Source organism: Myotis yumanensis, unplaced genomic scaffold (assembly GCF_028538775.1).
Source record: "Myotis yumanensis isolate MYYU_CA2020_CCGP unplaced genomic scaffold, mMyoYum1.0.hap1 SCAF_12, whole genome shotgun sequence".
NCBI classification, from domain to species: Eukaryota; Metazoa; Chordata; class Mammalia; order Chiroptera; family Vespertilionidae; genus Myotis; species Myotis yumanensis.
In genome coordinates this window covers 2,894,217-2,921,256 of record NW_027223763.1, presented here as the reverse complement: position 1 = coordinate 2,921,256, position 27,040 = coordinate 2,894,217, and the positions used below count along the sequence as shown (strand labels likewise).

Genomic DNA, 27,040 nt, shown 5'->3' with positions numbered 1-27,040 from the left:
CCGTGTGGACAAACACTGATGTGGACCCTGGAGAAGCCACACCTCGGAGGCCGAGCAGCTGGATTAGCCTTTAACGTGAAAAAGTGAAACGCACCTCCCTCTGAGCTTCGCCTTCCGTTGCAGATCCCTTAGACGGCAGCCCATTTTCTCCTTTAGCATCAAGGGTCTACCCTCTATACTCACAACCCACCGCCCAGAGAAAAACCAGCCACCCTGGGACTTACTTCTTCCTACACATTTTAATGGTTCTATATATACACAATTTCCTTTATATTTTTACTTCTACAAAGTCAAGAAAATATACAAATTCTTATGTTAACCAAACCTGTCAGCATTTAACATTACTGCACAACTAGAGGCCTGATGCACAAAATTTGTGCACGAGTAGGCCCTCCTTCCCCCAGCTGCTGGCACCGGCTTCCCTCTGGCTGCCAGCACCTGGGACCCGGGTGTCCCTCGCAGAGGGAGGCCCCACCCACCCGCCGCAGTCCGCCGCCGGTCGGTGGCCTGGGCCTCCCTCTGCGGGGCAATCATGGGGTGATGGCCGGGCCCCCGACCAATTGCATCGCACCTGCATTGGCTGGCCTGGTACCAGTGGGTGTCACAGTGTGGTCCCAAATGGTCATCCGGGTGGTTGGCCCGCTGTTTGCTCAATTTGCATATTACACTTTTATTATATAGGTTATTCCATTCTAGGAATAAATAGTTATTCACCAGGTTTCCTAGGAACATGTGCATGTTCTATTTTGCATGTGATAAAGGAGCCATTCTTGCACACCAGTTCCGTGATCTCTTTAGGTGGAGAAAACAGGCACCAGGTCTGCCTGTCTACGGCTGCATCTCGAGTTCACTGTGTGGACAACCCCAACTTAGAGGCAGAGAAGGGCAGAGGAGGAACTGCACGTACTGTCTGTACTCGGGAGAAGAGGATGCAGGCAGTGAACAGAGATAAAGCGAGGAAAAAAAACCTATCTCAGAAGAAACAAGACCAAGGAACAAATCCAACTGTTGCCCAACAGTCTCGACTTGCATTATTTCAGTTCCTGGTCACGTGACACTTTTCAATAAGCATGCTTCTTAGCTATTGATCTCCACGTACAGACTTTGTTATGCAACAGAGGCCAGGACTCTGCAGTGGAGAGGAGGTTAAAAAAGGGGCGCTCTCCCTCCTTCCCCTGAGGGGGCATTTCCTAAATGCTGAGGGTCCCCACGAGACTTGCAACCAGGGAGTAGCAGGCAGGATCACAGAACAGGTACATTCTAGGGATCAGCTGTATTTCACTAGATTGTCCTCCAAAAGGAACATACAATTTCTATTCCCATCAGTATGGAGCCTGGTATGGTTGACAGAGAGGAGGGCCGGAAGGCAAAACGCTTTCTAAAAAGGAAACACGCGTTTGTTTCCTGAGCATTTATTGAGTGTGTATTATCTGCACCACACTGTTCCGGTGCTGGGGATCCGGGAGACCCAGGACCCCTAAACCGTGTCGCTCATCTTCCTCCTCCAGTGACGGCAGGTTTGGAGAAATGGGGAGCGTTACAGATGAATGAACCAACACACAGCATGATGTCACATAAGTGACATCAATGAGAACACCCAGGGCATAGGGGCTGCATCCTGGCATGGACGGCGACACCCCTGTAACAGGACACTGTCCACCCACATGCTCCTCCCTGTGCTCCGTCCCGTACACACGTGGCCAGCTGGGTCCTGCTCAGCTGCCATGGAGACGCTTGTGAGACATAAGGGCAGGGGAGGCAGGAGCATTGTGTTCGGGAGAGACACATCATGCTGAGGGATGCAGCTGCCCGGGCTCCAGACCACCCATCGGGGAGGAGCACGGGGTGCGCTGGGCCACAGGCTGCGGTGGCTTCCCTTCGGGGCTCATCGCTGGGTATTAGACCTCCCTGTTTGCTCCCCCATCCTGCTTCACAATTTTGTAGCCTAGACCCCGATAGGAAATCCTGTTTGAAACATCGGGAGTGCTTTGCTTTCCTGGCTGCTGGGCTAGCCCGAGACTCCAGTAGGCACGAGTGTGCCCGACACCCACGTGGCACCTTCCACGTCTAGCAAAGCCAGTTTTCTGGAAGCAATGGAAGGGAGCGCTGGCTTTCCCCGCAGTTGACACCACATGAACTCAGTGGCTGGCTCCGAGGGGCATCATGCAGGAACATCTTTAAACCAGCACGCCCCCAGGAAGACGAGCTGGGCACCTGTGCCATGTGCATGAGAACGGAAACCAGGCTGAGGGAACACACGCCCACAACTTCCTTCTAACGCTGAGCTGCACTTCGCCGCCGAGAACACACGTAAACAAGCGAGGAGCAGAAGCCAGGGCCAGGCACGCCGGGCTGTCGACGTCTCTTTGCTGCTGCCGCACAGCTGAGTCCACACAGCGAATGCTTACAGGACGCGCCCACCTCCGCTGCCCTGGGGGCTCGGGACACTGTGGATCCACAGAAACCACAATTGTCTGCCATTGGGCAGACATGTTAAATCAACTCACATGCTCCTCCTCCTTTTCACATTGAAACGATCGCATCGGACAATGCCAGTCCATCCTCAATGCGCCACAGCAAGGTCGTCACTCTCACACCTGCCTGTGGCCACAGCAGCTACTGACACTCCTATGTACACACAGCCAAACCCAGAAGCCGGACGAGAAGGATGCCATCTCCTAACTCTGCCCGCCTCCGTTGTCGTCCTCCTCACTGTCGTCGTCGCAGTGGAAGATGTCCCTGAACAGGAAGACACGGCGGGGCGCCGCGGGAGGGGGCGCAGCGCCTCTTTTCTCCACCTTCTTCTTTAGCTTCTCTTTGAGCAAAGGCAGACTCGTCTCATAAAGGTGGTCTATAATCTCTAAAGAGAAAGGTTGAACTTTGAAGTGATTTGTGCAAAGTCTCTTCCCAAGGTCAAGGGTCAGAGGGCGTTGCTGACACGCCTGCTCCGGCTGCTCTCATGTGCAAGACTGTTCTCACTGGTTTGCTCACATTCGCTCACTCACCCCTCTCAACACTCCTCGGAGGCAGGCACTGCTATTTGTTTCTCTCTCTCTCTCTTTTCTTAAAGAAAAGGTTAATTATTGAAGCAAATAAGTCACATTTTATTGTTTAAGGCAAATTGTCCAGGAAGTGAAGTTAGTGATTTTAAGAAAAGAGAGAGAGAAACAAGCCAGCAGTACAGCAGGACAGGGTCGCTATCTGACTCTGTATTTTTTGTATTTTTTAAAAAAAATATATTTCTTTATTGATTTCAAAGAGGAAGAAGAGGGAGAGAGAGATAGAAACATCAATGATGAGAGAGAATCATTGATCAGCTGCCTCCTGCACGTCCCTATGGGGATCGAGCCCACAACCCAGGTATGTGCCCTTGGCCAGAATCGAACGTGGGACCCTTCAGTCCACAGGCCAACGCTCTATCCACTGAGCCAAACTGGCTAGGGCTGCTATTTGTTTCTCAAATGAGGAGACCCAGGCTCCTGAAACGTCATGAAACTTCCCCAACATCATGGAATCAAGTTGGGACGAGGCTAGGGTTCAACCCAGGGGATGGTGTCTGCTGAATGCACACAGTTCCTCACATCCCGGGCAGAGGAGCGCCTGAGCCAGTGGTCTCCAGACACGGGCCGGGCGGCCACTTGAGACGCTCCTGCAAGCCTGACGGGAAAATCCAGCGCGAGCGCCTGGGATGAGCGTCCTGGATGTCTGGGTGGGGCCGCTCTGTACACTCTGAACGAGCTCCTCACGTGACTCTGGTGACCTGGGTCTGGGAACCACATATCTATCCGCCCACAGATGGCTGCAAAGAAGGAAGTGGCATCTTACCTTTTTCCTAGAAGTGTATGTGCACGCATGTGGTGTGAGTGTGTGCACGTGGTGTGTGTGCATGTGTGCACATGATGGCAACCCAGGAACCCTTGCGAGCATTCACTGAGTGCTCGCGAAGCCCGAGCACCCTGCTGACATGGACAGGGTCGCTATCTGACTCAGCCCTGCAGGAGGTCCTGTCGGAGAGGGAAGATGACACTAACTTTCTCCATTTCACAGCTGAAGCTGAGGCTCTCAGAGGGAAGTCGCTGCCCAGGGGCACGCCCAGTACATGGCACCACACACTGCTCTCAACTCACACACCGCACATACTGACCTGGGAAAGTCTTCCTCTGCCAGGAGGGCACACAGGTGGCTTTCAGCTTATAAAACTTAGCCTGAACGTAAGACGGAGGGACATCGCTTTAGGAAGGAAAGGTGAAAGGTCAGTGTCAGTCTACAACCTGATCATTTCAGCTGAGAACTAACAGCACAGTGACTGAGGGGAGGCCTAGCCCTGAGCTTCCCTCCCCTTGAGCGTGAAGTCAGACACACGGAAAGCTATGGTCCCTGGTTAAACACACACGGAAGGAAGAAAGCCAGCAGTACAGCAAGATGGGTTGTTTATCTGGAATCATCTAAGGTACCAGCTGGGAAGACAGAATGTGACACGAGCTGCACCTTGGACTTGGCCCTGCCCTCAGCACTTCCCACGTAGCAACCAACAAGCCTCACAGCCGCTCGACCAGGGAGCCACTGCTCTTCCTCCTCATGTTAGAGACGGGGAAACTGAGGCATAGAGAAGTCCGAGGTCTCAGAGTAATAAAGGGAGAGCGGGGACACTTGGGCGATTGACTCCAAACTCTGCCCTCTTCCCCATTTCGCTTAGGGTACATACTGGTCACCACTGGGAGGCACAGGGCCCTGATTTGTATTTTGCGGAGCTACAGGAAGCAGATGCTGATGATGTCTTGGTGACTCATACACTTGCACTTTATAGCAAGTCAGAACGAAACAACCAAATCTTGGTTTTTAAAGTGAAAATCACTAACTTCACTTCCTGGACAATTTGCCTTAAACAAAAGTGTGACTTATTTGCTTCAATAATTAACCTAGCCGTTAAGATGGTTAGCGTGATAATTTTATCTGTTAAGTATGTAGAGGCAAACGATGATTGGGTCCCAGGTTCGATTCTGGTCAAGGGCGTGTATTTTGGTTGCAGCTTCCCGGGCCCTGGAGGGGTGTATGCAGGAGGCACCCAATCTGTTTCTCTCTGTCTCTCCCTCTCCCTTCCACTCTCTCTAGAAATCAATATCCTTGGGTGAGGATTAACAACAACAAAAGAATTTGATAATATAAAGGGTGGGCTTTGTGGACATAGCCCTCAGGATGGAAGTTGGTGGGGTGCAAGGCAGGGTCCCTTCCTTCTAAGCACCTGACACCACCCCCTCTCAGGGACCCACGATCCTGAAGGGTGTGCCCACCCCTCAGGACAGCTAGCAAAGGAAAGCGTTTGGAAGCATGGGCATGTCTCTGTGACTCCCAGCAGGGCCTGTCACTAAGACTCCAGTTCTCCCAGCTTAAAAAAAAGGTGGATTTTTCTTTGGCCACATCCCAAGGCGTAAGAAACTACCCACCGAACCTGTTTAAACCCTTCCTGATTGACGGCAACGTCCCACCTGCAGCCACGCTCCTGAAAGTCAGCCAGGCTGCCGGGCCTCGCTCCTCTCCACCTTCCAAACGGAAGGCCACACAATCCCTCAACGCCCACTTCCAAAGCCCACAACACCTGCACCCCACCATTCTCAACGATTTGCTTTGCCCAGAGGGATTTGGTACGTATTTCATTCACTCCTCTTAGGTGTCTTAGGTGGGGTGGAGTGGGGGATCTAAATACACATACACATAAAACAACTTGTAGGTAAAATCCACATGCAGCATGACTAATAAAATCTGATAGTCATTTCTTAAAGTCACCTCTATCTTTTAAGTAGCTTAATATTAAACAGACTAGAGGCCCAGTGTACGAAATTCGTGCACTTGGGGGTGGGGTGGGGGAGGACCCTCAGCCCGGACTGTGCCCTCTCACAGTCCGTGAGCCCTCGGGGGATGTCCAGGGAGCAGGCCTAAGCCGGCAGTTGGACATCCTTAGCGATGCCGCGGAGGTGTAAGAGGCTCCCGCCACCACCACTTTGAGCCCAGCTCAGGGCTTCTGGCTGAGCAGCGCTCCCTCTGTGGGAGCACACTGACCACCAGGGGGCAGCTTCTGCATTGAGCGTCTACCCCCTGGTGGTCAGTGCGTGTCATAGCGACTGGTTGTTCCACCGTTCAGTCGATTTGCATATTAGCCTTTTTTTATATAGGATGGTCTTACCCTATGGTACCAGCAAGATCTTCCCAGTCTATTTCATTAGCATCTTCCACATTTATTTCATACAGCCTATGAGAAAACATGAAAATTCAGTTTTCAGGCTCACTGCTGTTCTCGGTGCCAGGGCAGTGGTAACGGCAGCACCGGTCCCGGGCCGTACCTCTCAATCAGGTTGATTTTGGCCTGGAGGGCGTTCACCCCTCGGTACACGTCCCGGCCATTCGTCATCCTCTTGGTGAGAATCTCCGTCCTGCATTCAAAGAAAGAGCAGTATAGTTCACGGTCAGAGGTGCAGTTTCCATTCAAGTTCCCTGTTTTCTCATCTAACCCCCTCCTCAGAACCACTTTGTAACTCCCGCAACTCCTCCCTGCCCACATCTGCCACCATCCACGTGTTAGAAAATTTCCATAATAAACAAGTTTAAAAGGGTTGGAAGCAGGCCTTTCAGCAGCTGCCAGAGGGCGCTGTGGCGCCCGCTTTAGTTTAGTTGCTCATGAACAGACGGACATTACTCTTCTACTGTGAGCAGCTGCTGGAAAACCAACCGAGACAAATTTAGCAAAGTGATGAATGATCTGATGGTTCCTCTAAGGCCCAGAGCTAACGGCTGAAGGAAAGGGTGACGTTGCTAATGAGAGGAGCAACCCAATTTAAAATATTTAAAAAGTCCTTGTCTTGCACAGCACAACTTGTCACCATCTGATGGACATATCAGTAGCCATTCCATTCACCTCCTTGCTAAGGGAGAGATGTGGTAATGGCACCATGTGCTTACTAACAGCCATCCACGTACACTGGTTTGAAATGTGTCTCTTGAGGGCATGTCAATGTTACATGAATAAATGTATGTTCAGGCTACAAGTGCTTTTTCCTTCAAATTGAGAAGCAAAGCAAGTCTTGCACGTTATTTAATCACGCTGATTCTGAAGGTGCTCCCCCTTGTTTAACACCGATCGTCACCCTCCAATGGAGGCTCACCCCCCATCCTTTTCTCAATCTAAAATGCTGGGTGGGAAGGGCTCTGGTTCCCCGTCTTACACTCTCTCCCCCCAGCATTATCTGTTCTTTGGAGTGTATTTCCCGGAGCGTAGTCCTCTGTTAAAATAACTGCAACGCAGTGTAAGGTGCATAGGAAATAAACAGTATCATCTAAGAGTTTACTTTTAGCATAAAACACGCCTGCTCGGGGTTTCCTTCTCATCTGACAGTCAGGACGCCTGAGCCGCCTGGTGCGGGAGGTTCGGGAGGTGCGGGTCCTGAGCTGCCAGGCCCCGCTGGAGGGCGGGCTCGGAGACCCTCAGGGCGGGGAAAGCTGCACGAGGCAGAGCGCACAGAGCAACCAGGACTGAGGATATAGATCCCAGGTGACGAAGAAGTTCTAAGATGGAGGTAGGACTGCTCACTCTGGGTGAGGCAGGTGAACCGCACCATTTAAAAGGCAGAGCTCTACTGAGCGCTGCTTGTGATTTCTCCTCTGAATGTCAGTTTTAGTTTTTTTTCAAGCATTATGCTCATTTAGCTCTTTTTTAAAAGTACCTTTACTGTTGAAAGTATTACAGATGCCCCCTTGTTTCCCCACTGACCCCCCCACTCCTCCTGCCCCCTTATTTTTTTTTAATGCTACAAACAGAAAACTACCTTGTTACTCAGGACTTAGAAAGGGAACTTAGAAAGGGGCAGACTGAAGAAATCAGAAGTCAATATTCAGCATCAAACAGCTTCAAGTGCCTTGTGAGGAAGACGGACAGTGAACCGAGCTGGTCCAGCGCTGCCTGATACCAGATGCCGGCACTGAGGGGCTGCAGCAGCGAACAAGGGACAGCAATTCTCAAAATGGAAGGCTTTTCACCTGGTGCCACCATGTACTCTTATAACCTCACCAATCCACCCAGCCTCCAGGAACGGGGCGGGGGGGACAGACAGAGAGAGAGAACGTGTCTTGTTGCAATTTGCATAAGAAGCCTTAAAACTTACCACTTACTTTTACACTGCATCCAATTTCTGGTTTCGACTTTAGCTTCGACTTCTACCCAAGATATGCCCTTGTAGAGTTTTTCCCGAACAATCGACAGGCAGCCTTCGGGGTTTTCTTGGAGCCTAGAATCTACCTCTTCTAAGTCCTGGGGAGACATTGTCTTTAGAATCACTTCTTCAACGGCTTTGATTAGTCTCTGGGTTTCCGTCTTACTCCAAGCACCATGGTTTCTTTCTATAGATAAACATTTTTTAAAAAAAGAAGGAAAGTCAATGCTCTCTCAGACGGCCGCCAATCTTCCTGCGCGCCGGCTCCCTCGCTCCCCGGGCGAGCTCACCAGGCGGCAGAGCCCACACTCACCGCAGCTGATCTGGGAGAACTTCAGGGCGACGGAGAGGCTGCTTCGAGCCACCAAACCCCCAATCTTCTTCCAGTCGTTGCCGTGGAGGGAATGGTACATCTTTAACTTCTCCGCATCCCCGTTGCTGTACCTACAACGAAGGGAACATGTCACAATTTTATTTTATTTTTAAAATTTACTCTGTAGGTAGGTGCAATTCACATAACATAACATGTACCTCCACCTTCCAATATCTACTGCGACCCAAGAACAGGGCTAGGTGCTCAGGGAGCGCTGCACTGAGGAGGAATGTTGGGGCTCACAAGGAGCTTACAATGAACAAAGCAGAGATCCAGAGCAGCAGCGAGGCAGAGCACAGCGAGTGTGGGAATGAGGGTGTAAAGAAAAAACGGAGGCCTGGCTAGTGTGGTTCAGTGGTTGAACATCGACCTATGAACCAGGCGGTCATGGTAGATCCTTGGTCAGGGTGTTGTGGGCTCGATCCCCAGTAGGTGGCGTGCAGGAGGCAGCTGATCAATGATTCTCATCATTGATGTTTCTCTCTCTCTACTTCTCCCTTCCTCTCTGAAATCAATAAAAAAAATTTTTTTTAAAAAGAAAGAAAAAGCAGAAGATATAGAGGGGAGACCATACAGGTTCGAATTGGAAATGGAAATGAAGACATCACCTGACCGCAGGTGCACGCCTGCTTTCACACAGATCTGCAGGCCTGACTTCTGACCTGGTGTGAGTGTCAGCAAAGACCAGAGACACGTTCTGTGTCCAGCCGCCGACGCTGTCTTACCTGCCTTTGTAGTTATTGACGTCAAACATCTTCTTCGCTCGGTAGTACACGAGTTTCCAGGGCCGGGCGATGCCCTTCCCTAAGGCAGAGGAAGGCGGTCAGCGGGCTCACGGTGTGGCATGAGGTGGTCACAGCGGTAAAGGGGCCCCGAATAGGCCTTTCACCACTAAGTATCCTAGACCTGGGCAAGGCTGGGATGCCGGGGCCTGCGGGAAGCTGTCTTGGGAAGCGGATGTACACAATCCCCCGTTGCCTTAGAGATCTCTGAAAACTGGACACCTTGTATGTGGCTCCAGCTCTGGTCTCCCCAACTCTCGGAAAAGACCCTCACAGGCAAAGTAATGCTCACATGATGTGAATTGGAGGGAGGCTAGAGGGGGACACATGCCAACAGTTCTCCGTAAGAACTCTCCAACGAACAAGCCCGCCTTGCTCCCGTGCAGATGGAACTGCCCTCCACAGGGCTCGCTCGCTCGGCCGCGTTCCTGGGCACAGCCCAGCAAAAACCTCAGAAATCAGCTTCTTTAAATTTGAGAGAGGTTTTCAGGCCAATGCTTACGGCTCCACGGCCTTGATTTCCAAGCGTCACCTCCAGGAGGGGTCCCGGCTGCACTTAAAATGCTCAGGAGACCCTGCTGCCTACAGGAGGTGCTGGTGCAGCAAATGCAAAACATACGCCGAGAAGAACAGGAAGAGAAGCCCAAACGGTAATTCTTACCCAGTAGGAAAGCTACAAGTTACCAGTTCATTCTTCCTAGAATCTGTGAAGCAGTGTGCCTACTAGGCACGAGCACATTCCTGACCCCAAACAGGCTGCCACTGAGACCCGGGTCCCTCCGGCTGCGCTGAGTGCTCCCTGGGGTCACCGCACGCGGTGGGAGGCCGAGGGCGGGCAGAGCGAGCACCTGAACTCACCGATGTGCAACCGAAACGAGTACTTCCTCTTTAGGTTGGTGATGGCGGCTTTCTCCTCCGGGTACCTGTCCGTGTACAGCAGCTTGTCCGCATTCTCGATTCCTGTCAGGGACAGAAATTCTTGCACATTTTTCTCTAACTGCTCATTTTCCTTCGCAGAAAACTTGCCAAATTTAATGGTGACACCTAGGATTTGAGGCGGGAGAAAAAGTAGATGCTGTCAATAATGAACAAGAGCAAACTTCACAGGTGCTCCTCAACAGGGACCCGCCACCCGTCCCCGCCCCCGCCCGGCTGGTGCGCTGGAGCTGGGCCTCCGGCGGTCCCGCTGCGGAACCCGCTTTCCTTCTGATTCAGCTCAAGCCACACTCCGCTCCCGAGGTCTCCCTGGTCATCCACTCCAAGGGCCTTCCTGACTCATCAACTGCCTATTCTTTTTTTATATTAAAAAGTGCACAGATAGTCATTAAACATTCAGAGTACAGAAATGGAAGTTCAGAAAACACGCCCTTCACTCTCCCTGCCCCCTGCTCCCCACTGCTGCCGTGAGCCGGTGGTTCTCTGTGCACATGCACCAGGGAGGGGCACATGCACCGGCATTCTCCTCCTCCCAATCACTCCAGCTGTCAGCTTCATTACGCGTTAACTGCATTATACAGTGTGTTTCTATTCTTAGACTTATTTTTCAAATATTTCATAAAATACTCAAAAATTTCAGCACAGAATCTATAATAACAAAAGTGTAATATGCCAATTAGACCAGATGTCCTTCCAGACGACCTACTGGACGAAGCCGGGGCTGTGAGGGAAGCCTGGGTCCCGGGTGCGAGCGGGAATTTCGTGCATCGGGCCTCTAGTATACAAATAAAATGGGATCATTCTATAGACACTGCTCTATAAATTATGTTTTTCTCAATTTATCCATGTGATTGTGTCCATAAGGCCCCCTTCTTCCTCACTGGCCAGCGGTACCGGCCTCACAGCGGGCACTCGGTAAACACTGCTCATTTTAGCACTGGCCTTACATCTGCAGTTTATTCTTAAATCCAGGTGGCTTCCTGGGAGGCGCTTGTAACACAGAGAGATCAGGAGGAGACCAAGTCGGCTTGTCTGGCACCAGCCCACTCCCCCAGCTCACCCTCAAGTTAGTGTCTCAGGGAAAGAAATGACACCTCCTGGAAGCTGATGAGTTAGTGTTCTTTCACTTCCGTATCCTTCCCAGGCCACCGCCAGTCAGGCTCCTCCTCCTCCTCCCCTTCCTTCAGGATTGACCTGGTTGGGGGGTGACAGCCCACTCCTCCTTGGCCAGCTGAGTAAAGGGGAAACCTGTGCACTTTGCTGGTTTCACTTCACAGCTCAGACAACAATTCTGGGTGGATGATGTACTATCAAGCACACTTGAAACCTATGTAATTTTATTTATCAAGGTGACCCTGGCAAATTCAATTTAAAAAAGCAATTCTGGATGGAGATACGGCTGCCGTAGCTGGAGGAGGTCATGGTGACTCTGTAAACCTGAACTGCTCACAGAAGCCGCTAGCGGGGCTCTGGACGTTCAGCAGCACTGAGGGGCCACAGCTCACCCTGCGCCTTGAACTCCTGGAACCGGCCCAAGTCATCCCGGTACATGCGCTTAATCGTGGTGGCGGCCCTCGCCCCGATGCCGGGGATGAACTCCCGGAGCTGCCTCACGGCGGAGGCCAGGTCCACATCTGCATCGTCCGCGTCTCCCAAGTCTTCGGACAGATACCGCGCTTCGGCATCTCGGGCCGAATCCAAATTGCTTTCTTTGTCGGGAGGTCCTAACCTAAGAGGGAAATCGGATTGATTAGCATTGAGACATCACTTAGCTTTTACTTTTCTTTTTTAAATGCTTTTGATTTTTACAGAGAGAAGGGAGAGGTACAGAGAGACAGAAACACCGATGAGAGGGGAACATCATCCATCTGCTGCCTCCTGCACGCCCCCTACTGGGCATTGAGCCTGCAACGCGGGCCTGTGCACTGACTGGGAATCTAACCAGCAAGCTCTTGATTCCTAGGTTGATGCTCAACTGCTGAGCCACACTGGCTGGGCTCTAGTATTTAAAAATTCTTTTCCTGAAATGACTCCCTTGGACAAGAGGTGGTTCGGTGGGGGGTGTCCGGACTCTCGGGGTAACTGCTCACTTGGATTCATCCCTCAGAGGGGCCTCCAAGGCAGACGGGGCACCCTAAGCCGTTTCCACCAGAGATTACTTCTGAGAGTCCTGTTTCCCAACTACTGTTGTTTTATTTACTTCCTAACAGGCTAGGCCCTCCTCCACCCCCATGGAGACCCGAGATGCCTCTCCCAACCCTTGCAATGTTAAGTTTTATAATAACAGTTATTAGTTCAATGATCCAGGGTCTCTGTGGTTACAGTGATTTTTGCTGTGATCAGTAATGGCCACGTTTCCCCTCTGCTTGGTTTTCCATGTATCAATCACTAACTAATTCATCCCCGAACTCTCCGCCAGATGTTCAAATCTCCTTTTCATATGTTCAACTGTATCAACTAACTACTCAGACAGGAATCTGGGAAAAAAATGGTGTGCATTTGTCTAAGAAAAGGGTCAAGTTTTCAGAGGGCACACGGCCCAATATAAGTTAAGAACCACAGTCCTAGTCCAGCTGGTGTGGCTCAGTGATTGAGTGTCCACCCCTGAACCAAGAGGTAACTGGTTTGATTCCCAGTCAGGGCACAGGCCCAGGTTGCGGGCTCAGTCCCCAGTAGGGGGCGTGCAGGAGGCAGCTGAATGATGTTTCTCATCAATGTTTCTAACTCTCTGTCCCTCTCCCTTCCTCTCTCTCTCTCTCTCTCTAAAAGCAATAAAAACATATTTTAGAAAAGAAAAAGAACCATAGTCCTGGAGCATTGCTGCCTCATTATCAGCACCACCCGAGGTGGGCTCTCCCATGTCCCTGTGGTGGAGCTGTGTGAAGCCAGGACAACCTAACAGAGGTAAGAAAGCCACTGAGTAAAAATTGGGGGCTGGGGGAATCTGTCCCCAGTCCCAGAAACTGAGCAACAAAGTGGTTAAAAAAAAGAAAAATCCCTGCTTTTATTCATTTGACACTTCCCCCAAATGATAATTCTATAACCAGTATTAACATTTCTTTTTTTAGACCCTAATTCAAGTTTTTCCCTGCCCGGTAACATTATAGGTCATCTCTTCCTTTCTTCCATCTACGTGCAAACAGACAAAGGTGATTTGGGGCTGTCAATGCGTTAGAGTTAGTTACAGAATTTCAGGCTGGAACAGTTCCCAGCGCAAATCTAATCTAACTGACCGTTCGTTACATGTGAAGGAAGGAAGCTACCTGCGAGTCACACGGCTGAGCGGCACGTGCCCTGCCTCTAGGAGCCCTGGCATTCACGTGGACGTGCTAACAGAGGCCCCGGACCCAGGCAGAGAATGGGCACCCCCAGAAGGCACAGTGGCCGCGTTACCTCGGCACCTCCTCTGAACACGCCTGGTCTTCCTCCTCTCGGGGCCGGGGGGTCGCACTTTCCTCAATGGAGGAAGCATTACCTCCCAGGGAGTCAAGCAGCGGATCCTCCAAGCTGGTGGGGAGCCCCGAGAGAGCACTTTCAACAGGAGCCCTCCGCCTCCTTTTCTTGGCCCTTTTCTTCAATCTGCAGGGCTCCCTCCTGCCTTCTGCAGTCCCCGGGCCATGGACCACCTGTGCCCCCTCGGAGTTCACGGCCTCAGGACTCTCACATCCCTGGTGGTGTGAAATCTTCCTCTTTCTTTTCTTAGGCTTCTTTTCATGGGCGGCGCCTGGCAGCTGTGTGACGGGGCCTCCCAGGCCCGCAGAAAGCGGGGACTCCGGCTGGGGCAGGACGCTGGCGCCCGGGCCTGGCTCCCCGAGCGCAGCATCGCAGGACGCAGCTTCCCGCCGACGCTTCTTTTTCTTTTTCTCCCTAACTTTACTGCGCGGCTCTTCCCGTCGCTTAGTAACTGCAGGCGACTCCTCTGCTTCGGGCTCTCTGGGCGACTCCTGTTCCCTGCTCATGTCAATATAAACGATGTCAACATCCCTTCTAAAATTCTTGGGCATGTTCTCGATGTTTTCTTTATCCACCATGACATACACGCCTGTTCCGTCCTGTATCCCCAAAGCACTCTTCTTTTTCCTCTTTTTGACCGGAGAAGGGGCCTCTGCAGCCTCCTCACAGAGTTCCGATGTTTTCAAAGGAGAAGAGGCGAGATGCTGGTGGTCCTTCCTCTTTTTTCCCTTCTTCGTTTTGTGAGAGTGTTCGCTTGCCAGGGGGGCATCTCTGAAACTTGCATGGGCATGCATCCGATGTCTTTCCTTATCTACGGAGTACTTTTTCTTTTTCTTGTCAAAAACCGGAGTGTGGATGTCCAATCCGCTCAATTCGCCTTCCATTTTACTCCTAGAGGGAAACTTGACAACAGTGGCTTATTTGCAAAGCATCTTAAACATTAGTCTCAGGAGAAAAAAACCATCACAGAAAACGAAATTGTACGGCAAGTGACAAGCTGGAATCATGACCATCCACTGCATGCTATTCTACATGCTCAGGAGGCTCACGTACCCCCCTCTGCCTGCTCCCACTGCCGCACGGCCAGGCCCTGCTCCCCACAGCGTCACCTTTTACCTCTCCTTCCAACTCTGTGCTCCAGCCACACATGCCCTTTCCTGGTCCCGCAAACCTGCCACCATCTCCCCTTGGCTCAAGGTCTGATAGCACCCGGTTCCCTGTGTCTGGAACACTCTCCACAGCCTCCCCGGCCCCTGCCTCCTTCCATCCCCAGAGCTCGCCTGGAATATCACTGCTTCAGTTAAGCTTTCCCTGGTCAAAAGGATACACGTTATGATATCACATATATTGAGTCTAAAATCCACAAACGGTTTTATGTATCTTTTCTCAATGCATACATATGCAGTAAAACTGTGAACACAGGTATGGGGGTTGCAATTGGCAAATTCAGGGATCCGGGACAAGAAGAGAGCCAGTTTCTCTTATGGCTGTAATCTTTTATTTCTTAACTAGAGGCTCGGTGCACGAAATTTGTGCACTTGAGGGGGGGGGGGGTGCCTCAACCTGGCCTGTGTCCTCTTGCAGTCCTAGAGCCCTCGGGGAGCGGGCCTAAGCCTGCAGTCGGACATCCTTAGCGCTGCTGCTGTGGAGGCAGGAGAGGTTCCCGCTACCTGCACTGTGCTCGCCAGCGCGCACTGAGCACAAGGGGGCCGCTCCTGCGTTGAGTGTCTGCCCTCTGGTGGTCAGTGCGCGTCATAGCGACCAGTAGCTCTGCTGTTTGGTCGATTTGCGTATTAGCCTTTTATTATAGAGGAGGATTGGAGTTGAAAGGAGAGGTAAAAGGATGCATCCATCCTCTCACCCTGAAGTCCATCTCTTTCCTCCCCTCACAGCAGCATCTCTTGAGAGAAACTGCTCTCTCCGTTTCCTCACCTTCCATCCACTTCTCAGCACACATCTTGTCGCTTCCACCCTCCTACTCCTGAGCTTGCTCCGGTAAGAGTGCCAGGACCCTTCGCCCTACACTCCACAGGCGCCTTCCTGGTCCATCTTCCAGGCCTCTTCCTAACAATGCACAGAGCAGATGATGCCACTAAACATTCTTCTACTTTCCACCCATTTCTTTCTTTCTTTCGTGTAAATGCCCAAGTTTCTCCTTCTGGTTGCTTGAATTCAGCACAACCTTTTAAATATATAGTCCCTTCCAGCTAGAACCACGTTAAGGTTTCCCGTTATTATTAAGATCAAGTCCCCAAACTTTCCAGACCTGCCACGTCCTTCAGGATCTAGGCCGGCCCGCCCACCTCTCCAGCTCTCTCCCTCCTTTCCTTCCCGTTCATCCGCGGGCTTTGCAAAGGCGGCTCCTTCTCCCAGGAGTGCGCTTCCTCCGCCTTCCCTGCTGAGCGAAGACGGGTCTAAAGTCCGCAAGTCACTCAGGAGGGCCTCTCAGCGCTTCACCCGGACCCGCAGTGCTTCCCAACAACCCAGCGGCTTCCCCAGCGCCCTCTGCTCAGCTGGGGCCCCTGCCTTGGCGCCAGCGCTCGATGCCTCCGGAACGAACGGACTCGCGTTCATCTCCACTTCTGCGAGCTCCCGGCCCCGCCGCCCCGCCGCCGTGCAGGGCTCTGGGAGGGGCGTGCCGGGCAGGAAGGGGAGCTGCCCCGAGGGCACTCGGCCGCCTTTGGCGCACAGACCCCAGGGTTCCCGCGCGAAGGGGCCCGGAGCGGCCGCGGAGAAACGGGCGCCGCGCACCCCGGGGGCCCGGCCGCGGGCGCCTCCCCGACCAACGACCACCGCCGCTCGGTGTCTACACGCACGTCTAAAAAACCCGGAACAAAATCCGCTTTCTACCTGCAGTCCGAGAGCGCCGCCGCGTTTCTTCCGACCCGGAAGTGCTGCTGCTGTGGAAGCGGAAGTGGATCGCGTCACTTCCGGTCCGCTAGGCATCCCGCTGCCACGCTGACTTGCTGGCAGCTGGACTGGCACTGGGACGGAGGCGTGGTTTCTGCCCGTTTTGTTCCCGGGGAGGACGGGGAGGGGCAGGCTAGAGCGGGATTCTGAAAGTAAGAAAGTGGGGCCGCATTCTCCCTGGGCTGGCTAGCTCACGCCTGCATCCCATTTAGTAATGATTTCTGCGTGAAGATGGTGAGGTTTCTAACCTAAGGGAGACAGATCAACACATCAACCAAGACAGCTTCACTGTGCCCTGGAAGGAACATGAAGCAGTGACGCGATGGAGCGTCCCGGGGACACGGCGTGCTCCTGAGATGGGAGGGAAGGCTCTGAATGAAAAGGGAAGCACAGCTCTGGGTGGGAGATGGCCCCAGGCTGAAGGCAAACACAAAGGCCCTGAACCCCGTTGCGGGAGGAGCTGAGTGAAGGCCCGGCAGCTGGGCCACAGTGAATGGAGGGGAGAGTGGTATGAGGTCGGCCGTAGGCAGGGGCGGGCTGGTGCAGGGTCTGCCGCACATCAAGCTTAGATGAGGCAGAAAGAGCCTTCCAGACCTATTCCAGTCCTCCCATTTCAACTGAGTCCCCAAGAAACTTAGCTGGCATGAAAAGTAACGCTTTACCCAGACCAGCAAGTTCACCAGTACATACACACCACCCAAGTTTGTAGCCTTATTGCATAGGGAACATAACCACGTGGGCACCTGTTTTCTCATTCAATCCTGTGTTGTAGTTATCTCCGTTAGGTATCACTGGTCTCACCTTGCCGGTGAGAAACTAGGGCTTTAATGTAACTTGTCCAAGAGGACGTATGTGGCTCCTCTCCACACTCCACTCTCCTGCCTCTCATGGCACCACCTGACCTCCTCGGTGTGAGCTGCCAAGCGGCTTTGATGGGAAAATGCACAGCCTGCATGTCTGTGAAAGTCGGGAAGACACCCCAGCACACATCAGACCCACCCACATGTTGCCACCCCAGGGCTGCTTCCGGCGCTGGATGAGCAGTGGAAGCCGGTCTGTCTGCTCTGGAAATAATGTTGGTGTTGTCCACTGTTGGCATGTAAGCCGTGAAGTGCAGGTCCGTGGTGAACTGCTTACCCTGAGCCTTGTGGATATTTGAGCAGTTAACGATGATAATGGTGGGGCAATAAACCCACTAAAGGTTGGAACTAGAAGACAAACTAGAGAGCCTCCAGGTTAGTGGTCCCAAGAACACTGCACCAATCACCCGGGCAGCTAGTAGAAAGTGCAGATCCCACTTTGCATACGGACTGCATATGAGGCACCATTACAGTATCACAATAAAGTCCTGATAATGACATTAGAGTTATGTATGAGAACCTCTTTGTTCTTGGCAGATACATGCTGAAGTGTTTTGGGTCAAATTTAACACTGTCTGCAGATATTTTCAAAATAATTCAGCAGTGTGTGTGTGTGTGTCACAGTGAGACAGTAAATGTGGCAAATACTAAGGGCTGGTGAATCCAGGTGGAATCTGCATGGGTTTTTTCATTGTACTCTTCTTCCAACTTTTCTGCAGCTTTGAACTTTTTCGGGGGGAGGGGAGGGGATCCGAAGGAAGGGAGGAAGTATTTTAAAATGCAGATTCCCAGATCCCATTTCCAGATAGTCTGGCTCAGTGAGTCTCCTTTCAATTTCCCTTCGTTCTGTTGCACAAAGTTGGGTACCACTGGTCTCATTTAACTCTAGACTTTCCTCCCTACCTACTTCACAGAAGATAAACACTGAGGATCCTAGAGGTCGACTAGTTTGAGGTCCGCCAGTGGATTAGCAGGAACATCAGGCCTGGAATGAGGATCCCTAGCTCACCCTGAAACACTCAGTGAAACATGTGGGCTCTATCCTGTGTGTGTGGTGAGAGACTGACTTGGGAAACGAAATGGTCCTCTAGAGCCTGTCACTTTTTAACACCAGTGGTGATTATTCTTGGCGTTTTCTCACGTCTATTTAAGAAAAAATCTGAAAACGTTCACTTTGATGGCCGCTAATAGTTTCCTGAAACAAATAAGGTCCACATAGAACCGTTGGCGTCCCGTCGTCATGGAGACAGGCCATTCCATTCTTCCCTAAGGGGTGGTCTTGACTTTCTCTCCTTCCCGGATCCGCAGCACGGCTCCCAGAAGATGCTCCGAGGAACCAGAGGGACCTATAAGGGCCGTTAGGTCTCCTTGAAACGAGGGGGCTTCCGAGGGAGGTGCACCCCGCTCCGGAGGGAGCCCGGAGTCTGGGGCCCACCCCGCGGTCCAAGTGGTGGGGTCCAAGTGGTGGGCTCCCGGAAGCTCCGCTCGGGGCCCCAAGCTGGGAAGCGCACCGGGCCCAGCCCCGGGTCGACTCCCCGCGACCCCCAGGATGCCAGAGGCCAAGAGCTCCCGCCAGGACCCCCTGCGATGGACGAAGAAGCCGGTGCGCCGCTCGGTCAGTCAGATCTGCCCGCCCCCGCGGCGGCCCCTGACCGTGGCCGACATCCGGCCGGGCATGGAGAACGAGAGGCTGGGGGTCGTGCGGGATTCCATGTTTCAGAACCCGCTCATCGTCAAGGTGAGAGCCTCGCTGAGCGCCCATTCGTCCGGGGGTGCCCGCGTCCAGCCCTGGCCCCACGGCCCGGGTCCCAGCGCAGAGCCTGGAGCTCCCGCTCTGGTCCCGGTAGACTCGGACCCCCATGCGGTCACAGGGGGCATCGTCTCTGGCCTCAGCTTCCTCATCCGCAAAGTGGGGTAATAAGGGCGCTCATTAAGGGGAGCGATTGGGAAGACTGAACAGGGTGAGCCCCGCGGGACCCCTGGCACAGCCCCCTCCACGCGGTGAGCCCACAATGCAGGCTGCTGCTATTTACAGGGAGCCTGCGGGGAGCCCACGGGCGACAGGTCTCAGGCACCCGGACAATGAATGACCTTACCCAGCACCCGCAACCCCTCCTGCCCCTGCTCACCGGCTGCTGCCGCGCAGTGAGCGCTCGTGCCTCCCCTGGGAGCACCGCTTCTCACGGTAACTTCACTCCATCGAACTCTGATCAGAGGTGCGACACTAAGAAACAGCGCGAATCGGCCCTGGGAGGCCCGACCGCCAGGAGGGAGGGACCCGGTTTCTAACTAGATCGCCGCCCCTTGCACTGCACCTCCCCTCGTTTAATCTCGTTTCGGGGCTGGTGATCAACCACCACCCCACGCTTTCCGAGGGCCCCAGGCAAAGTCCAATTGAGGTTTGCCTGTGGGAAGCGGTCAGTAGCAGATTTACCTGGCGCCGCTGGAGGGCAGTGTGCCTTTAAAAATGCGCGGTTCCCAGCTGTGGGCGGTGAAAGGCGCCTGGTAACCATGGATTCAGTCACGATTAGTTATCTGAGCTCCAGGCCTGCTTGGAGCCTAGACTAGAGGCTTTTGTTGGTGGTCTTGGTTGGGGGTCCAGGGAGCCTGGGGTTTCTAAACATCGCGCCGGAACTCGCTAAGTTACTTGGTTCGTCTGATCGCGTGGACTCTCCTCTTGCCTCCCCTCGCCGTGTGCCTGGCACCCCACCCCGGGAAGCAGCTGGTCATGCTGGGCACCTTCTCTCACCCATCAAAGTAGAACAAGACCCTTCACTTATTTCTAGGTGACAGAGCCACTCTGAGCGGGCAGATGGGCCAGACAGATGGGGTTCATCATTCTGGGATCAAGGGGAGAACCAAGCCCCCCAACTCTGATCAGCCACTTCAGTGTTAGGTCATCGCTTTTGCCCGGGCAGTCACTCTGGGGTTTTCTTACCTGCATATGAACCGGCGTTTGGGAGTTACTGTTCTCCATGGTGAGTCAGTCATGTGTGATGCCATATACACACATCTATATATATAAAAGCCTAAGGGACCATTAAGACCAGTCGACCAAATGACCAGTCAACCGGTCGCTATGACACACACTAACCACCAGAGGACAGACACTCAACGCAGGAGCTGGGCTCTGGTGGTCAGTGCACTCCCACAGCCAACCTCCCGCGGTTCCTCTACCCTCCTCGCCTCCCCCCCGCCCCCCTGCTGTCCGGGCCCGATCAGCCCTGATCGGGACTGGGAAAGATGGCCCCAGTTGGCCCCAATCGCCAGCCAGGCCGAGGGACCCAACCTGTGCACGAATTCGTGCACCAGGCCTCTAGTATATACATACACACATTAGACATATACATACATTATGTACACATCTACACATACATGTGTATATAGAGAGACTACATACATAATATAATACGGGGGTGGGCAAAACTAGGTTTATAGCTGCTCCTATAGAAAATAACACACTAATTAATAAATAACACAAGGATAAACTCTGTTTCATGTACTCACAACTGTAAACCTATTTCTGCACACCCTGCATACGTATGTAAATCAAATTTCCTTCCTTTTCTCCTTGTGCTGGCCTCACTCCACTTTGAGGACAGCGTTTGGCCTCTGGGTGGCACTAGCTGCCTGGCTTCCAGGACAGATTCCACCTCGCTCTGTGCACCTGCGTTTAGGTTGGGGATTGCAGATGTCTGACTCACGGCCAGGGGCTTGTCTTCAGGGCGTGAGATGCAGCGCAGGACTGCCCTGGTGGGTGGTGGCTGCGTCCCTGTGACGGGGGTGGGGGTAGGTGGGGGAGGGGCAGACTGTGTGCCCTCTCACTGCGCCCGGCTCCTCCCCAGCCAGCGGGCCTTCCCTTCTCCTTCCTCCCCCAGTTCCTGATGGGCTGTGGGTACTTCCTGCCGCAGTTCTGATGATGTCCACACTCCAGTGCTAACCGCGCCTCGGGACTCTCCACCCAAGCCAGGCCCACGTAAGCTGGGAGGCCTGAGGGGGAGAAGGAGCCCTGGCTGTGACCTTTGCTGCCCCTCTTGCAGGTGGCACCACGGCCACTGGGGCGACTCCGCCCGGTGTGGCAGCGCGGAGCCTGCCGTAGAAGCCGAGTTCCAGGCTCAGCATGATCACCACTCCAAACAGCTTCCCAAATAAAAATTTAAATTACAAACAAATTTTGGGTTTTGACTTTCAAGAAAAGAAGATTGAAAGTACTCAAGATTGTGGAGCCTTTTAGAAATCTTAAAAAAAAAATCGGTTGCTTACATTTCTTTTGGGGCCCGGCTGGTGGCCCCTCACGGTGGCACGCAGGGTGTGAGCGTATTTTGGTTCTGAGTCTGAACCTGAAGGCCAAGTCTGTATGGAAGGATACAGCCCCTGAGGTTCGGCACTCACGCCATCCTCCGGGGCTGTTGCCCGGGCTGTGTTCTCCGGTGAATAGGACCAGGCTTGCTTTCATTCCACACGCACGCCACCTGATCAAACCAGCGCTGCTGTTTCACAGGCTCAGAGTTTACCAGGACGATGCACATCAGTCTGTCAAGAACAGGCCTGCAGGCCCTGGCCGGTTTGGCCCAGTGGATAGAGCGTGGGCCTGCAGGTTTGATTCCAGTCAAGGGCACGTACCTCAGTTGCAGCCCCCCTCCCTGGCCTGGACCCTGGTCAGGGCGCATGCAGGAGGCAGCCAATCAATGTGTCTCTCTCACATCAATATTTCTCTCTGTCTTTCTGTCTCTTTTCCACTCTCTCTAAAAATCAATGGGAAAATATTCTCAGGTGAGGGTTAAAAAAAGAAAGAAAAAGAACAGGCCTGCAAGATGCCCAGTAACCAGGCAAAAAGGGAGAAACTCAGATGCCCACGCCCGCATTGCATCTCCAAGTGCTCGACAAGGCTCTGCCTCGTTTAAAACCAAGCCAGCCAGGTTATTAGCAGAACTGGCTCATCCAAGCGGGTGTTTCACGTGGTCCCCAAAACACGGAAATATTTCCCGTCAGAAAGAGCTTCTGCCCTGTTGTCTAAAGTGGTGTGCTTGCTGTTAGCCAGTTCTCCTGCACAGGCGACTCTCCGGGCTTGCCTCTCCCCTCCCCAGAGTTCTGCACCTCAACACCCGCGCCGCAGTCGCCTTCCATCGCGCAGGGCCTGTCAGCGCACACGCGCCCCGCAGCTCAGCGATGCCTGTCACTCCAGTTCCGGGAGAGACGGCTTGCTTTGCTCCCTGACAGCCTGGAATCTTCTGTTGCCCCGGAGAGGCAGCGTGTACAGGGGGAATTGATTGCATCGAGCCCCGTTAGACAGTGCAAATGATCACGGCACCCGGTTTTCCCCATAACTTATTGATGATTTTGTTTTCTGTGGGGGTCTGTGTCACAAATAGGAAGTGTGTGCCCTTGTAAAATAGAGTCATCTAGCCATGTCGGAAGGGCTGGCAGACAGCTAGTCGATTCCTCTTTTTGAGGAGAGGAAGGCCCGGGAGGGGAAGAGACTCGTCCCGGGCGCCACGCTGACCCGTCACAGGTGGGACGAGATTCTGGCCCCGGACTCCCGGCCGCATGCTTTTCTGCCCACGACACACTAATGAATTCGTGGCAACCCAGACTGGGCACACGGTGCAGCAGGCGGTCAACTGTTGACCAGTGAATCCGATTCCCACATCGTTTCACTCAGCGCGCCTTCCAAAATGACTTCTACTCATTTCTCGGGGACTGTTGGCAGCTAAGAAATATTTATTGAGTGTTTACTAAGCGCCCAGCACCTTCCCAGGCTTCCGTGGGGGCATAGAACCAAGTTCAGCACTCGGCCTCTGCCCACAAGGAGTTAACTGTTTAGCTGGGGAGATGGAGCATGTGCCATGTATATTGCATGCACATATATAGTGCATATATATGTGCCTTAAAGAAAGCTCGCAGCAATGTTAGCTCTTATTCCTGTGTACGCCGGGCGTGCATGCACGTGTGCACACACACACACACACACACACACACACTAACAGCAATGTCATGGGCACCCCCTGCAAGTTTCAAAGGAGCTGCCTGAGCCAGAGGGTTGAGATTGGAGGGGAGGACGCCCTGAGCAGGTCTCGGAGGCTTTGTGAAGACACAGGCCTGGCTGGGACGTTGCAGGGTGCAGATCACGGTGGACTGGAAACACTGAGCCCCTGGGGTGCACCTTCTGCAGATCCCGAGTGTCCAGAGGCTTCACCCCAACTCTAGTTGGCTCCCGAGACTCCGCGCGCCGCTGGGACCGTGACCATGACCGCCATCTCCCCGAGGAAGCGCTTCTTGAGAGCCAGTGGGCTCGAGTTGGATGTGCTACCAAATTAGGAGCCTCGCCAGGCCCACTAACAGCCTAACATCTGGAGTAAATGTCGATGCTGGTGAACATAAACGCCCAGAGCCCCACGCAAAGGAGGCGGCGGCAAACGCAGTTGTACAAATAGCCCGGCGAGGGTCAGGGTTTCATTATGTTGCAGTGAAATGTGAACATGTCATGCTCAGCTTCATCCCTTGAAGAGAAGATAGGGCCGGTTGTCTGGCTCTTTTACACTCAGTCACAATATAATAGGAGAAAATGAACGGGAGGAAGGGGGGTTAAAAGTGGGCTGTCCATCCTGATGGCCCCGCCTGGCTGGCCGGCCAGTGGGTAGGTCTTGTTTTTTAGGGAAAGCGTGGGTTCATCTATCCTTGCAGCTCTCCCTCTCGGTCCTGGCTTTCTGTTGGAATCAAAGCCTCCCCGTTCCGGTCGCAGCCACATCCTCCGGGAGTGACCGGGGCTGGGCAGCCTGGGCCATTGCAAAGGCTTCTCAGCGAGTCGCCCCGCCTCTCCCCTCTCGCTCCTGACTGATTGTAAGTGAGGACCGTGCAAACGAGTCCAGGCTGCGGCTGTTGACTTCCCACGGCCACTAACACAGAGCCATACGTTGGCTGCCCGGGCGGATCTAACATCGCATAGCAGCCCCCCTCCCCCCACCGCCTCCCCGCAGAGAGAAGAAAGGCCCCTGTGGCCCTGTGGGCGGCAGGCGTGGAGTGCGCAGGCCCGAGGGCCAGTGCTGCCTCAGCCACCTGCTGGCTGTGCCCCTGTGAGGTTACTGATTGTGAGCCTCAGTTTCCTCTCTGTAAAGTGGCCTGGCAGTAGCTGGCACCGGCCAAGGAGAGTTGTGAGGATTGACTGAGCCGGCACAGGTGCCAGGCCCGAGGGCACTTCGTCAGCGGGCAGTTCTGTGATGTTGCATGGCTGGGATCCCATGATTCCTTCCCACTTGCATTCCTCAAGACAACCTTCTTATTCTCATCCGTTGACTTTGAGTCAATGCTAGAGATCTGAACTTCGAAAACAAAATTGTAATGACAGCCACCCAGCCGAGTGCTTCCTCTTCCCCCTTGGTGTTCTCGTCCAAGAGTACGGTCACCCACCCCGGCTCACGTGTCCTGTGCCCGCGTGGCCGAGAGGAGACAGGTGCACCCTGGCGACAGGTGAACAACCCACTCGCCAGCTCTCCTGAGGGTTGTTGGGCAAGTGGCCTAATCTCCGAGCCTCACTTTCCTCCTTTGTGAAGCGTAAGTGCCTCCTTCTCCAGGTAATGGAGACTGATTGAAACGGACTCTCGCTCATGGAAGAGATTACGATAGAGTTATTATAGGTAGAGTTATGATAGATTCTTCTAGAATTAGACCAGTGGTCCTCAGCAGAGGGGCAGTTTTGCTCCCCAGGGAACACCTGCCCACATCTGAAGATTTTTATCACAATGGGGGGGGGTGCCCCTGGCATCTAGTGGGTAAAGCCGGGGAGGCTGCTCCGTGTCCTACAACGCCCAGGGCGCCCCTCAAATAGGGAATCATCTGACCCAAATGTCAGTGGTGCCGAAGCTGAGAAAGCCTGAACCAGAAAACATAAATGCACGGAGAATTCATTACTAGTTCACCCAGGGCCCGGGGGCTCTCGAAAACCTAAGGCACAGACTGTAGAAATGAGATGTTTGGTTTTCATCGCTTCTCCATCCACTGTTTGCTTCTGCGCCCCCTCCCCCACTTAATGGCTACTTAATCCCTCCTCCCTTTCCTCCTCCATTTCCGCCCCCTTGGTTATGGCTCCCGTAAGTTCGCTGGCTTTCGTGTAGGGCTTTTCTCCAGCCTCACCCACGTTGTAGTTTAAAAAAATAAAAAGCAGCCGAAACCGGTTTGGCTCAGTGGATAGAGCGTCGGCCTGCGGACTGGAGGGTCCCGGGTTCGATTCCGGTCAGGAGCATGTACCTGGGTTGCGGGCACATCCCCAGTGGGAGATGTGCAGGAGGCGGCTGATCGATGTTTCTCTCTCATCGATGTTTCTGACTCTCTATCTCTCTCCCTTCCTCTCTGTAAAAAATCAATAAAATATATAAAAAAAATAAAAATAAAAATAAAAAGCACGCAATCCATAGAGTGCGGCTCAGTAACGCCCGGGAGAAGCTAAGGAGCACAGGCCTGGTTTGTGGAGCAATCTGGCTGGTCCGCGAGCCCAGCTTCCCGGCCCCCACCCCAAGGGTTGGGTTGGGTTTGTTTTTCCGCAGCATGGACTCATCTCAGACTTAACACCAGGAGTTACACTCCGGTGGCCAGGGCCCCACCGAAGCCTGACATGTCACCGTGCACCAAGTACAGCTTTTCAGGAAGCAAATGACGCCCTTTATCAAGAGAACAGCTGTATCCCCCCCGAAGTGTAGAGGCACAATCCTTTCAAGGCGCTTCGGTCAAGAAACTGACCGACGTGGGTCAACGAGCAGAAAGGTCCGCACGAGCAGCGCACAGTGGGGAGGACGCCCCGGGACCGTCGGGGGCAGCACGTGATGAGCCCACAGAGGCATTGCTGAGCTTTTCTGTGACAAACAATGCACATCGGGGAGACCAGGGAACCCGAGCGGCAGGACGCAAGCCTGTGTGTAGGTCACAATCGTTGGTGTTTGCCCAGAAGAGGGAGAGAGGGGGCTCTGAAGCTTTCATTCCAGGGGAGGGCGTCCGTGAAAGGCTGCCCGCTCGCTGCCCGCTCGCTGCCCGGGGCCGGCCACTCGCAGCCACCGGCACAGCGTCCCAGCTGCATCGGCGCAGCGGAGAGAGAGCCACACAGAGATGGGGCTCCCCAACCCACGCAGGGAGGGGAGCTTGTGGCCCAGACGCTGCAGTGCAGGGGACGAGAGCGGGCCCTGGCAGCTCGCTGGCCGTTTCACTGAACAGTGTTTGGGGCCCTGCTGCCACATGGAGCTGCCATCCTCCTGTCCCCAGGATGTGGGATCGCGTCCCAGTCCCCTGTCTCCCGAGAGATCACGAAGGACAGAGAGTTGGCCGTTTGTTGATTTATTTATGTCGGCAGCATCGTGAGCCCCGTGGTCAGTGAGCGAGTATGTACCGAGCACCACAAGGTGCAAAGTCCTGGGGGGAACACAAGAGGCTTAAGAATTGGTGCCCATAGAGCAGCGGTTCTCAACCTCGGCTGCACATTAGAATCACCTGGGAATCTTTTTAAAATCCTGGTTTCCGGGCCTCATCCTCCGGAAATTC

At 53.5% G+C, this 27,040-nt stretch overlaps 2 protein-coding genes across 10 annotated transcripts in view; one reads left to right on the top strand and one right to left on the bottom strand.

The window, feature by feature from the left end:
• Positions 1-1,372: 1,372 nt before the first annotated feature.
• Positions 1,373-16,661, bottom strand: TTF1 (transcription termination factor 1). Of its 7 annotated transcripts, none has more exons than XM_070430385.1 (11): positions 16,596-16,661; positions 13,686-14,647; positions 11,798-12,021; positions 10,215-10,400; positions 9,300-9,378; positions 8,515-8,645; positions 8,154-8,388; positions 6,339-6,428; positions 6,182-6,247; positions 4,145-4,230; positions 1,373-2,860 (listed from the first exon to the last, which is right to left on the bottom strand). In XM_070430385.1, the coding sequence occupies exons 2-11, from the start codon at positions 14,627-14,629 to the stop codon at positions 2,679-2,681; spliced, it is 2,223 nt and encodes a 740-aa protein (XP_070286486.1). In that variant the 5' UTR covers positions 14,630-14,647; positions 16,596-16,661; the 3' UTR covers positions 1,373-2,678. The 7 variants fall into 7 exon arrangements, 6 of the variants coding, with proteins under 6 accessions (XP_070286486.1, XP_070286490.1, XP_070286491.1 ...); XM_070430389.1 differs by having other exon boundaries at positions 13,686-14,636; positions 16,596-16,629; XM_070430390.1 differs by lacking the exon at positions 16,596-16,661 and adding an exon at positions 16,012-16,270 and having other exon boundaries at positions 13,686-14,636.
• A 2,354-nt stretch (positions 16,662-19,015) lies between these two features.
• Positions 19,016-27,040, top strand: part of CFAP77 (cilia and flagella associated protein 77) — an 87,555-nt gene continuing 79,530 nt past the window's right edge. For 2 of the 3 annotated variants that reach the window (XM_070430006.1, XM_070430007.1), the window contains exon 1: positions 19,016-19,253. In XM_070430006.1, the coding sequence (XP_070286107.1) occupies positions 19,065-19,253 (189 nt within the window). In that variant the 5' untranslated portion in view covers positions 19,016-19,064. The remainder of the gene's footprint in view (positions 19,254-27,040) is intronic. The other variant, XM_070430008.1, reaches the window with a different exon arrangement.

What these genes read in the sequence shown, in the direction of transcription:
- TTF1 (XM_070430385.1), bottom strand. Translation starts at nt 14,629, where the DNA reads ATGGAAGGCGAATTGAGCGGATTGGACATCCACACTCCGGTTTTTGAC. An exon ending in GTTCTCCCAGATCAGCTGCG is followed by an intron (nt 8,389 to 8,514) that starts GTGAGTGTGGGC and finishes GTTTATCTATAG; the next exon opens with AAAGAAACCATGGTGCTTGG. An exon ending in GATCTTGCTGGTACCATAGG is followed by an intron (nt 4,231 to 6,181) that starts GTAAGACCATCC and finishes TCCTTCCTAAAG; the next exon opens with CGATGTCCCTCCGTCTTACG.